This window comes from Coptis chinensis, chromosome 2 (genome assembly GCF_015680905.1).
Source record: "Coptis chinensis isolate HL-2020 chromosome 2, ASM1568090v1, whole genome shotgun sequence".
Classification (NCBI taxonomy): domain Eukaryota; kingdom Viridiplantae; phylum Streptophyta; class Magnoliopsida; order Ranunculales; family Ranunculaceae; genus Coptis; species Coptis chinensis.
The window spans coordinates 86614831-86628703 of NC_141457.1; the positions used below are offsets into that span (position 1 = coordinate 86614831).

Consider the following 13873-nt stretch of genomic DNA (forward strand, 5'->3'; position numbering starts at 1 on the left):
TCTTTTGAAAATCCAAGAATGTGGATATTTTTTAGGCAATTTTTCATAATGTGCCAACAGCACAAGCGATGTTTCAAATTTGGGAGAGTAGATCTCACAGCCTCGCGCATCGCCGGGTTACCATCAGTGATCACTGACTTAGAGTGTTTGCCATATATCGCGTCAACTAAAGATTTCAATACCCACTCGTAAGACTCCACACACTCACCCGTCAACAATGCAAAACGAAATACTACTGTTTGTTGATGGTTGTTCACTCCAGCAAACACAACAATACATCTCCAAAGTAACTGTAGTCTGCACGTGAGGTGGAATCTGCCCAAAATAGTCTAACCAGCTGCCCACCCTCATTTAAGTTATAATTGTAATGAAATAAGGGATCTCCCTTCACCTTGTTATCCATGAAAGCAAGCAGTGTGTTGGCGTCACCATCAATACATCGATTTCTCTTATCAATCCCCATATGATTATACAAGTTTTTCTTCAAAAAACCAACACTTGAGAAACCTCCAGCCCTATGTACAAAAACATCCATCACCTTGCATTTACGAATACCAACATCAACTAGGCTCGTAGCAAATTTCAAATCTTCTTCACTTACATTTCTATGTGATCTTAAGAACATCGAGCTCGGATCTGGTACAAGTGGATGTGTGTGTTCCCCAATAAAATCCTTCACAGCCCACAAATTTGATTCAAAATCATAACCAACTTCAAAGCGGGCTTTTCATTTAAACCTACTGATGGCCTTCGACTCTCTGGATTCGATGTCGCGTTTTTTGGGTGTCACCCTGTTTACATTTCGTTCACCAGCAGCTGAGCATAGAAATCTCCGCTTAACACGAATACCATCTGTACGCATTCTATAAGTATCTTTATGAACACTAAAACCGACTAACTTTGCATATTGATTGTAAATTACGAAAGCCTCCTCAGTCTTCTTGAACTGCATAGAATAGAATGTTGCTTTGTCTGCTTCAAAAACTCTACTAGCCTCACACCCATCACTGTCTCTATCATTGTTCTCATGAATTTCAATATTTTCACCCTCCCCCATAGATGTGACATCCACAAAATCACTATCCTCATACGTAAAACTATCAAAACATGAATTTCGAAGCCAATCTTCTTTGTCATCAGAGAAGTGATTCATCATCGGATTGCTACATGAAACAAGTGCACTTTTAGCGCATATTCACTCATTTTCTTACTCTACGAAGTAATCACAGTGGTAATAGTAAAAAAAAACACATAAATGCTTGAACAGTATAATGGTCAAAACCAAATAACTATGGTGCTCAAACCATATACCACTTTGGAAAATTTCAATGTCAACTTCATTTGATTTAATGTCAACTTTATTTGACATTAAATCATACACCATTCAATTGTGAAATTTTACCTAGACATGGAAAAGAGAAGGAGCTAAAAAAGAAATCAACTAACCTCATACTTATAATTGTTGAAGATCAAAGTACACTACGAGAAATGGAGGCAAGAGTTCTCAAGTTGAACGGATTTCAGTGAGAGGGAAAAGTTTAGTTCGCGCCATTCTAAATGTTAGAGGGAGAGAAGATGTGTTGTTACTTTCTTACCCTTAACTATTCATTTTGCTTGTAGCATACTCCTATTAAACTACTACATGTAGCATACTCATATTAAATTACTAAATGTAGCATAACACTATTAAACTACTACATGTAGCATACTCATATTAAATTACTAAATGTAGCATAACACTATTAAACTACTAGATATAACATACTACGATTAAATTACTATATGTAGCATACTACTATTAAACTACTAGATATAGCATATAATTAAGTATCCAACAACAAATGACATTGTAGTCTACTTGCCATTAGATATCAATTAGATATATCATCTGACCTCATATATCATACTATTTTTGTTTTTTTTTATAAGTGAATTCAGTTTATTGAAATGAGGTATGATCCGACCTCAAACGATTCAAGCACAACTCTTTTTTGTCTCTTTTCCGACTTTTTGGTTTCTGCCATTAAAGCACAACTCTTTTTTGTTTAGAGAAGAAGGAGCATTTACGTTTTTACCCTCACTTGTCGCATTGACGTTGTTACCCTTAGTTGTTGTTCACTGTTCCTTTTCCTCAAAACTTAAACACCCATTCAAAAATTTTAAAATGTGTGGTGGACAGCCCTGCACACCTTAGCTTTTCGGATAATAAATAATAACACATTTTTTTTAGTTGATGACACTACTATTTCTCGACTTATAATAATAAGCTCAAAATATGTAACATTATATAGACAGAGAGAGATAATATGAACAATTGTTTCTTTCAAATTCATAAAAAAAACACCACCGAGATTAGAAAAGCTCCATTCCTACATAACTAATCACTTCGAAAAATCTTCAAACTATAAGACTCGCACCTCCAATTTTTTTTTTGCAAACTTCCACTACTGCACCCCTAAAATTTTCATAGTAAGATTATAATATATATATAGTATAAAAAAAAATACTAATAAAAAATATTCCAGTATAGAGAAAAAAATAGTAATAAAAAAAACAAAAAAAAACTAGTAAAAACATTATAATAAGCCAACTTTTTTTTATTTCTCTTTTTGCCCTTATAAAATTATAGCCAAAGACCCAAAGTCCAACCGATCAATTTGTATAATTCTAATCACTTCCTTTCTTTCACTCTCAATTCTTGAACAGACGTCAGACCTCAACAAAAAAAAACAAAAAACAAAAAACAAATTCATAAAGGACTTGCGGCGCAGCTTGTTGCACGCTTGTCCTAATTATTTGTAAAACTCGTTATCACTATCAATAAAATTTTAACTTAAAAAAATAACTTTTTTACTTTCAATATTAATATTTTATAGTTTTCTCTACATAATAATAGGGTTATATACTTATAGCATTATAAGAAATTAACAATTTTGTTGATCTTTATTGTTTAGATCAACCTTTTTTTTAGGGTGGGAGGGGAGTTGTGAGCATATAATCTCGCACTCCCTGGCTACGTCCCTAGCTTCGTCCATGTTCACACAACTGTTTTACCTTATTCTCTTACAAATGACGAATGTTTCATTTATTTTAGTGGTCTAAACAACTTGGTGATCCAAACAACTATAAACCGGTGACGGGATTTTTAATTAATGAACCAGCTATCATACAAAAAAATGATTCGTAATCTATCCCTCGCATATTCGCATAATAACATTGTGAAACTCCTACATGTTGATATCAAAGATTGTATTGTTCTTGTGGCTAGATTGGGTTTGTCTTTGAATCAACATTTTGAGAAAATGGAAGTCGAAAACTTTTGGTGTCAAGCTCCTGGTGCCGGAGTTACAAAATTTCAATTTTCAAAAAATTTGAAAGTGAAATTGTAGTACATTTTGAATGGATGTTTTTATCCAGCTGTTGTGGGAGTTTTTGTTAAGATTTTTGAAGAAATGATATATATGGAGGGTGAAATTCCAAAACTGATGCTATTGGTAGGAGATGATGACTGCCAAAATCTACAATCAATGTTGAAGGATGTAGGAGATATTGTGTCGAGAATCCATTTGAAGTTTGAGGTGTCTAAGAGTGATTTGTCAGAAGACGTTTCGGATTTTCTTAGCAAATTAATCCGTCGTTTAGGTGATATCAAAAAGTTGTCGCAACACCCTGCACTTCTCAAGGATGGAGCTAGGTTCAAGTTTATTATCCGGGTTTATAAGGCGGCTTGTGAAGACAGAAGAAATTTATCTTTAGTTGTGCCAAAGATCTAAATTTCACAATTGGGTGGCTCTTATGGAAAACTATAAACACTTCATAGATGTAATAGCTTTTTCAAGAAGAATTTTAAATAAGACTCCTGATACTTCTTCCCTTCATGATTTGTTAAATGTTATGAGGAATACTCGCACACGCACATAAATGACGCTGCACTTGAAATTCTTTTTCCAAAGCTTGTACTTCATTTTCATACTCATGTGGCTTATATAAGCTATAAAATAGTTTTCTTATGTAAGTTATTGTAAGTTATACTCATGTGGCTCGCACTTTTTTAACTCATTCCTTATTGTCCATTCTCACATGGAGTAGTGACTATGCAGATGCCGTAGGAGCAATGAAGATTTTTATTTTGGTAAGTATTTACTCAATATTTGTTTGTTCATGTTAGTCATCACGTGAAAAAATTCAATATTTGTTTATTCATGTTAGTCATCACGTGAAAAAACTCAATATTTGTTTATTCATGTTAGTCATCACGTGAAAGACACAATACAAGGGAACGATGCTAATAAAAAAAACAATAGGGAACTCTTGAAGTTGGTATCCATCATCTAGTTTCTTACCCAGCTCTTATATCCTCAAACAAAACAAAATATCAATACTACTAGTTACAAAAAAAAAAAAAAACTTACTCTTAAGTTTCTTGAGATCCCCTTTGGAAGCAGCTTCTATTAACTGCTTAGTTAAAAAAAATTATCTGTAAAACAAAAAACATCTTTTACTATTTTCAGAAATTCTGACCCTCACCTACAGTGCTGCAATAGTGATTTAATATTAAAAAATATGTGATTCTTAGTCACTATTTTTGTGACTGTTTTGCCCTTATAATTATGTGATAACTACGAATTTACCTCTACACCCAAAGCAAAATAATAATAAAAAAATACTACATACAAAAAAATTAAATAAGTAATTCAGTTTTGTAGATTATTTTATTTTATAGAATGAGCAAGACTAGTATAATACAAATAATAGAACTATAGAATATAGAAGAAGTAACAACAATGTTGATAGTGTTTTGTTATTTTTATGCATGGCTTCAAATTTTCACCAAAAATGACTAAGAGACCAGAGACTGTGTCAGAACAACAAAAGCGTTCTGACTCAAGTAGATGAGCTGACTCCTTAGGAACAGGTACATGGTCAAAGTGAGTTAACAATTGAGTTATATCTTCACTAATAAGTTTTATTTTTTTCGATAAAATGTCTTCACTAATAAGTAATAACACCGTTATTATTAGAACACATGTTTTTAGTTGATGACACTATTATTTCTAGCTAAGGTTTGAAGGTAACAACATAAAGTTTGCATTTGTTCCACTTGGTTATTTTTACTCTCATGCCTTGATTGAGCGCAATAGGCAGGATTTCTTGGCTTTTATTCTCTTATTGTTTTTGGAAAATATTAATTAAAGTTTGTACAATCAGAAAATCTATATTCCACAGATTTCATACAAACTCCGGAACTGAAATTTCTCAAACAAAGCTACCTCCTACATATGAGTTGAACACTTGAACGTGGATGTGGAATTTATTACACAGGATAATTTCCAAATCTCAGAGGTGACAAAAACCTGAACAAGCTACTTGGTCCGCCTTTTAAAAACAAACTTGCAATATAAGATCCACTACAATCAAATGCAGAGTAGCGTCCTCATTCCTCTTGCAACTGGATGGAGTTCATTCTGGCTTCAACAGCTTCCCTGTCAAAATAACATATTAACAAACAAAATATTTCTCAAGGAAATTATAACATGAGAGTTTATTTAACCAGGACACCTGCAGTGGAACTGTCCAACAACTACTAGCATAGCTGCTTATTGCTTAAGTCCTTTAGCTTAATCAATAAATTTGACGGATATTATTATTAATTTAATAAATATAAGTATTGCATAGATTTTTTTTTAAACACAAATGGCCACATCTCACGTTTTTCTAAAGGTCCAGTGAAGTAACCAAATTTTGGAATGAAGAACAAAGCCGTGTAGTTTGAGGCTTTGAGCTATCAAATCAAGACATGGCTACTAAGGACTTCCAATCTTGTGATCGTACAGGGCACTCCTAGGTCAAATCCCTGCTAGCAATATCAAGAATGAGGGTGCTAGTACAGAAATAACTTAAACCTCAAAGCAATTTGGAGTTCTTTGTCTTCAGGATCCCGCCTCAAACCCTCAGAGAATGCATTTGCTGCCAAGTTGAATTTCTGCACTTCCGCAGTATAGATTAGCAAATCCCCAGTTGAGATATGAGCACATATTTTTCAAGGATGATGGAAAGATTAAGAAAATTCACTCACTTTTAGTATGGCCCATGCAACTCCTTACACTCAAACAAAAAGAAAGAAAAACAATCAAAAACAGAAATTACAACATTACCGAAACATTCAAATTAGTCATTACTTCCCACAGAATGACAACAATATGAACACTACAGAAACAAACCACAATTTCCATCTTTACCAATTACCTTTTAGTGTCTTTCAAGGTTGTCTAAAATGAATGACAATCATCAGACCTGAATCACAATCAAACAAAAAAGGATTATCAAATACTTTTTAAACATAACCATTATAATTCCAATGCAACATGAGAATGCAGTTGTGTTGTTCAAATACATTTTGATTTTAGTGTCCCTCAACGTGTTTGTAAACATTATAGCAAATCAAAGAGAAAAGATACAACAAAAGCAAGATCATAATAAATAAATAACCTGCAAGTGAACAGGTTCACCAACCCATTATTGCCTCCCATCTAAGCACAAAATGCATTAAGTAAAATATCTGTCAACTCTCTCACCCACACACCCACCCACACACAAAGTTCAAGTGAAGAATCCCCGGCTTGATAAAATTATGCTCTCCAACGAGAGAAATCCGACCTCAAATGTCTTTTGTTCCTCTCAAGCTAAATATTGCACATAATAAAAAGCCTTCCCTTATCAAGGACACTTATCTTTGCCCATTCTCACAGAGGGGATGGAATCCAACATGAGCAACTACACTAAAGATATACCTATCGGAGAGAGTTGTATCTATACCCATGTTCCTGTTATCAACCCTCATGAAAGAGTGAACTGGCTCATTTTCCAAAACATAAAAGGCAAATAATATAGAACAAAATCCGAAAGAAATGCCAATTGTTGATCCAAACATCCTCCCAAAACCAGAAATTCTCTCATTCCCTAAGACAAATCTAATTTTCTAATAAAACTCTCCCCAAATCTTTATATGCCTCTCCCACAACCATAAGGATCTGCTAAGAGCTAATACACTCACTATATCTCTATTGGAGAAAGTTGTATCTATACCCATGTTCAAAGATGGCAAGATATATAACTGTTGTCAACCCTCATGAAAGAGTAAACTGGCTGATTTCTCAAACCAGACAAGGCAAATAATCAAGGGGAAATCGAAAACAAAGGCCTACCGTTGATCCAAACATCTTCCCAATACCTGAAACTCTCACCATTCCGTAGGACAAATCTAATTTTCTTATGAAATTCTCCCCAAACTCTTCAAAATGACTCTCCAATCCCCCACAACCATAAGAACCAATTACGAGCTACTACGCTCATGATATCCCTATCGGAGAGAGCTCTATCTATTCCTATGTTCCAAGTTACATTACAGTCATTAATCCTCATAAAAGAGCGAATTGGATGATTTTTCAAAACAGGTAAGGCAAATAATCTAGGGTAAGTACAAAATAAAGGCCTATCGTTGATCCACCAAACATCCTCCCAAAACCTGAAACACTCTCCCTTCCTTAAGACAAATCTAATTTTCTTACGAAGCTCTCCCCAAACTCTTAAAATGCCTTTCCAAACCTCACAACTACAAGGACTTATTACAGGGTCAGTCAAGTACTTAAACACCATAAATGACTCTCCAAACCTAGACACGGTCGCCTTTCTCCAAAGGCTATCCCTGGCTGTCTTCCACAAATCTCCACAGCCACTTGCCTAGTCCCTCCCACCACAATTTCAAGCAAAGGATCCCCTTCTTGAAAAAATAGTACTCTCCAACGAGAGTGGTCTCAACTATTTTTTCTTCCTCTCAAGCTAAAATGCTAAATACTGAACATAATAGTGAAAGGAATAAACCAGGGAAATATGCTCCCTCGAATAATCAAGAGCTACATGATCCCCCTCTATGAAATCACACAAATGCAAAACATTACTGACTGAATAAGAAAATAACACCAAATTTTCCAAAAAAAAAAAGAGGGGAGGGGACAACGGCTGAGTATAAGAAACAAGCTCCCAATCTGACACACACAAACAACTTTCTTTTTATGAGAACATCTACATTTAAGATAATATCTTGCATTGCAAACCAACTGAAGATCAAGGCTTAGGAAGGAACTGAGGAGTCTAAAAACCGAAATACAAATACTTGGGACGGTTGTAGTATGCAAACAAACTAAAATGGCATAATGCAATCTAGCACACACTGGATAAACAAGTTGTCAGACATATAATAGAACAAACATGAATTGGAAAAGTAAAGGCATGCAAATTGAAAAGAATCACATACAAACAATAAGTCATTCAAATTCTACTCACGCTTGTCACAACATCTTCGACATAACAATAGGGAGTGTAAAATTTTGAAGAAGCTAGGGGGACAAACGCAGAGGAGGAGCATCTCCGCTTTCTTCATCTTCTCCCCGTACTTCAACCCTAAATGTGGAGCACTGAAGGACATTGGCGTGAAACATAGTTAACCAAACAAGAGCCAATACCCCATTTCCAGAAGCGTATGTTTCGGGGAACCATGGCATTCAGGATATCGTTCTGGAATAGTCTTAAGATCTGGTGCGCCCAACTCCTCAAAAGGGGGAAGCAGTTGTTTCTTATGGAGATCGTACGCATATATTGTCCCAGCATAACTCCAAATCAAAAAAGAATCAGCCAGCACCACAACTCTATCACTCCACCAAGGGAACATGTAAGGCGCAGGATGACCGGGATCAGAGAGCCAGAGATTATGGTCAAGATCGTAGATAGTGATGACTTCAGGATGAGGTAAGTAAAAAAGGATCTGACTGCTATTTTTGACCAGGGCATATGATGTTATACCAAGCTCTCGTGTAGGAGGGGTAAGATAAACCCATATATTTGTTGCAATGTCGTAGCACTCACCCCAGTAAGCAAGGCCAGGTTGCAAAAGGAGTTTGTCGGGTTGAGCTCCTCCAAACACATAAATCTTATTTCTGACAGCGATAGCAGTATGTTCTGGTTACTTGCATGGGTGCCAGCTCATCATCCCAACTTCTAGTACTTGTATCATGAGCAAAAACCCGACGACTGGAGTCTGTGTTGTAACCATATAAAACCTCCTCGCCAGGCAAATATGAACCACCAATGAAATATATCTTTGATCCCAGACAGTATTAGCGAAATGATCGATTTTGGCTAAATGGGGCGGATATGATGAAAGTAGAGGATCATCACCTACACCATAGAGCGGATTCAGATGGTAACCATCAAAACTGTGTGGATCGATGACGAGCCAACCAGGTCACATATCTTCACAAGGTTTTTGACCACATACATAGATCAATTTCTCTCTTCTGTAATTTTTTTCTTCAGTGCTGCTGTCGTAATCTTTCTCCTCTTTGTTGCCTCCTCTTCCGCCCCTACGTTATCCAACTCTCGCTTTGTCGCCTCTACTATTGAACCCATTTTTCTCTCTCTCTCTCTGGATATAGTAGTGCCTTATGCTTTTCGTTTAATTAGGGCTACCTTGTTTCTTGATCTCCAAGTCTTCATTCCAACTAGTGTGAGGCCCGGATTTGGACCTTGTGACTATCCACTTAATTGCAATTTCCCAATTCACCAGCGAAACCGAGACGAGTCACAATTACCTCGGGCTGAAGGGATTTTCTGCAATCTTAAGTGGCTCAACGGATTGTTTGTGCCAAAGAAACCGAAAGCATCCAAAAAAAACAAAAATAAAAAACAATGCTAATTACCCCTATAAGTTTCCTCATGTTTCTCAATCTTCATGCCACAGCTCTATTAGCTGTTCTTCCCACCTTCATTTTCAAGCCCTACATACCAATGGAGATGCTCTAGTTACATTAAAACATACATGTTTCTCCTCATACCAACTATAGATCAAGACATCCGCAGAGTGTCGAAGTGTCGTTCTTCCCTCATTCCGATCAGTGAAAAAATTGACGGGAGCCTCATTTTTGTACCCAAACTGTATCAAATAAGATGTCTCTTACATGATTATGTTAGGTATTTGAAACCTGGAAAATGTCTATAATGTGCTGCATGCATCCAGTCTACTCGTTTTAAATACAGGACAAATACCACCATCATAGTACAAAGGGATCATGAGATGATACTGGAGAGTAGCACTATACTCCACCAGCTACATATGGTGTCCCAGTCCCTTCATCGGAATATATAGCAAGTATAAAATCTTTTGCATGTTCCGATTGCAAGTATCCTATAGACGTCTTAGAGAAAAAAGAGAGATCACGCCAAAAGTGTTGTTTCGGGTATGGTCACGTTGTACATACATAACCGTCCACCCGCCTTTTGTACGAAAATTTTAAAAAAGCCGTACGGAAAGATACGGTTGGTAAATTGGTTATTTTTCTAACTTTCATTGAGCGGGATTTCTCGGCTATTATTCTCTATTTCTCTTCTTATTTTTTTGGAAAAGATTAATTAATTAAAGTTTGTAAGGACGATTTTCTCCATAGAACACTACAATCAGAAAATCTACATTCAACAGATTTCATACAAATTCCGGCATTGAAATTTCTCAAGCAAAGCTACCTCCTACATATGAGTGAGTCAGAACTGAACAAAACCCATCTAACTCGTTAAGAACATGGACAGGGTCAAAGTGAGTCAACAGCTGACGTATATACTTCTAATAAGTAATAACACATTTGTTTTTAGTTGATGACACTATTATTTCTCTCTAACGACATATAATAATAAGGTCAAAACATGTAACATTATATAAACAATGAGAGATAATATGAACAATTGTTTCTTTCAAGCTCAGAAAAAAACACTCCCGATATTAGAAAAGCTCCACTACCACACAACTAATTACTTCGAAAAATCTTCAAAAACTATAATGACTCGCATCTCCAATTTTTTTTTGCAAACTTCTACTACCACACCCCAAAATTTTCAACACAACTATAGTAAGATTATATATATATATATATATATATATATATATATATATATATATATATATATATATATATATATATATATAGTAAAAAAAAAATACTAATAAAAAATATTTCAGTATAGAAAAAAAACAAATAGTAATAAAAAAAAACTAATAAAAATATTATAATAAACCAACTTTTTTTTATTTCTCTTTTTGTCCTTACAAAATTATAGCCAAAGACCCAAAACTCAACCGATCAATTTGTATAATTCTAATCACCCATAACAAATACGTAAGCTCTCATTCCTTTCTTTCACTCTCAATTATTGAACTCACATCAGAGCTCAACCAAAAAAACAAAAAACAAATTCATAAAAGATTTGCGGCGCAGCTTGTTGCACGCTTGTCCTAATTATTTGTAAAACTCGTTATCACTATCAATAAAATTTTAACTTAAAAAAAACAACTTTTTTACTTTCAATGTTAATATTTTATAGTTTTCTCCACATAATAGTAGGGTTATATACTTATAGCATTATAAGAAGTTAACAATTTTGTTGATCGATCTTTATTGTTTAGATCGACCTTTTTTTTTAGGGTGGGAGGGGAGTTGTGAGCATATAATTTCGCACCCCCTAGCTCGTCCATGTTCACACAACTGCTTTACCCTATTCTCTTACCAATGACGAATGTTTCATTTATTTTGGTGGTCCAAACAACTATAAGCCGGTGACGGGATTTCTAATTAATGAACCAGCTACCCTACAAAAAAATGATTCGTAATCTATCCCTCGCATATTCGCATAATAACATTGTGAAACTCCTACATGTTGATATCAAAGCTCGTATTGTTCTTGTGGCTAGATTGGGTTTGTCTTTGAATCAACATTTTGAGAAAATGAAAGTCGAAAACTTTTGGTGTCAAGTACCTGGTGTCGGAGTTACAAAATTTTGATTTTCATAAAATTTGAAAGTGAAATTATGGTACATTTTGAATGGATGTTTTCATCTAGTTGTTGTGGGAGTTTTTGTTAAGATTTTTGAATAAATGATATATATGGAGGGTGAAATTCCGAAACTGACGCTATTGTTAGGAGATGATGACCGCCAAAATCTACAATCAATGTTGAAGGATGTAGGAGATATTGTGTCAAGAATCCGTTTGAAGTTTGAGGTGTCTGAGAGTGATTTGTCGGAAGAAGTTTTGAATTTTTTTAGCAAATTAAACCATCATTTTAATTAGGTGATATCAAAAAGTTGTCGCAACACCCTGCACTTCTCAAGGATGGAGCTAGGTTTAAGTTTATTGTCTGGGTTTATAAGGCGGCTCGTGAAGATAGAAGAATTTTATCTTTAGTTGTGCAAAACCAAGGATCTAAATTTCACAATTGGGTGGCTCTTATGGAAAGCTATAAACACTTCAAAGATGTAATAGCTTTTTCAAGAAGAATTTTGAATAAGACTCTCGATACTTCTTCCCTTCATGAGTTGTTAAATGCTATGAGGAATACTCGCACGCACAAAAATGAAGAGATTCCAGTATTTGGGTATTCTAAAAAGGTATGTAAGCCTCCGTTTAGTCCAATTCCCCATAAGAGTGACACTGAGTATTCAAAGGAGGAAGCCAAGGCTGCACTTTAAATTCTTTTTCCAAAGCTTGCACTTCATCTTCATACTCATGTGGCTTATGTAAGCTATAAAGTAGTTTTCTTATGTAAGTTATTGTAAGTTATACTCATGTGGCTCACACTTTTTAAACTTATTCTTTATTGTCCATTCTCAGAGGGAGTAGTGACTATGCAAATGCTATAGGAGTAATGAAGATTTTCATTTTGGTAAGTATTTACTCAATATTTGTTTGTTCATGTTAGTCATCATGTGAAAAACACAATACAAGGAACGATGCTAATAAAAAAAACAATAGGGGACTCTCGAGGTTGGTATCCATCATCCAATTTCTTACCCAGCTCTTATATCCCAAAACAAAACAAAATATCAATACTACTAGTTACAAATCCTAGAACAAAAAAAAAAAAAAAAAAAAAACAAAAACAATACAAAACTTACTCTTGAGTTTCTTGAGATCCCCTTTGGAAGCAGCTTCTATTAACTGCTTAGTTAAAGATTTTTTATCTGTAAAACAAAAAACATCTTTTACTATTTTAAAAATCTTTACCCCACCTAAAGTGTTACAATAGTGATTTAATATTAAAAAAATATGTGATTCTTGGTCACTATTTTTGTGACTGTTTTGCCCTTATAATTATGTGATAACTACAAATTTACCCATACACCCAAAGTAAAATAGAAAAAAAAAAAAAAAATACTACGAACAAAAAGATTAAAAAAGATTAAATAAGTAATTCAATTTTTGTAGATTATTTTATAGAATGAGCAAGACTGGTATAATATAACCCATAGAACTATAGAAGAAGTAACAACAATGTTGATAGTGTTTTGTTATTTTTATGCATGGCTTCAAATTTTCACCAAGAATGACTCAGTGAGAACAGAGACCGAGTCAGAACTAAACAAAAGCATTCTGACTCGTTAAGAACAGGTACATGGTCAAAGTGAGTCAACAACTGAGTTATGTCTTCACTAATAAGTTGTTTTTTTTTCGATAAAATGTCTTCACTAATAAGTAATAACACCGTTATTATTAGAACACATGTTTTTAATTGATGACACTATTAGTTAAAGATTTCTTATCTGTAAAACAAAAAACATCTTTTACTATTTTAAAAATCATGACGCCACCTACAGTGCTGCAATAGTAATTTAATATTAAAAAATATGTGACTCTTGGTCACTATTTTTGTAACTGTTTTGCCCTGATAATTATGTGATAACTACAAATTTATTCCTACACCCAAAGCAAAATAAATAAAAAAAAAAATATCACATACAAAAAGATTAAATAAGTAATTCAACTTTTGTAGA

General features: G+C 34.4%; 1 protein-coding gene and 1 long non-coding RNA gene across 3 annotated transcripts; both read right to left on the reverse strand.

Annotated features, from left to right (window-relative positions):
* Window positions 1-253: 253 nt before the first annotated feature.
* LOC147518572 (protein FAR1-RELATED SEQUENCE 5-like) lies at window positions 254-1153 on the reverse strand. Its single transcript, XM_086593957.1, has 2 exons — window positions 791-1153; window positions 254-673 (listed from the first exon to the last, which is right to left on the reverse strand). Exons 1-2 carry the CDS (start codon window positions 1151-1153, stop codon window positions 254-256), a joined length of 783 nt encoding a protein of 260 aa, XP_086450083.1.
* Window positions 1154-5128: 3975 nt separating this feature from the next.
* Window positions 5129-9189, reverse strand: LOC147518573 (uncharacterized). Of its 2 annotated transcripts, none has more exons than XR_015211833.1 (5): window positions 8344-9189; window positions 6247-6294; window positions 6077-6099; window positions 5904-5983; window positions 5129-5483 (listed from the first exon to the last, which is right to left on the reverse strand). It is a non-coding gene; the product is annotated as an uncharacterized LOC147518573 (long non-coding RNA). The 2 variants fall into 2 exon arrangements; XR_015211834.1 differs by lacking the exon at window positions 8344-9189 and adding an exon at window positions 6490-6791.
* Window positions 9190-13873: the final 4684 nt, after the last annotated feature.

Coding starts and splice junctions, on each gene's coding strand:
- LOC147518572 (XM_086593957.1), bottom strand. CDS start 1,153: ATGAATCACTTCTCTGATGACAAAGAAGATTGGCTTCGAAATTCATGT. Junction 674..790: donor GTGAACGAAATGTAAACAGG/GTGACACCCAAA, acceptor TGGGCTGTGAAG/GATTTTATTGGGGAACACAC.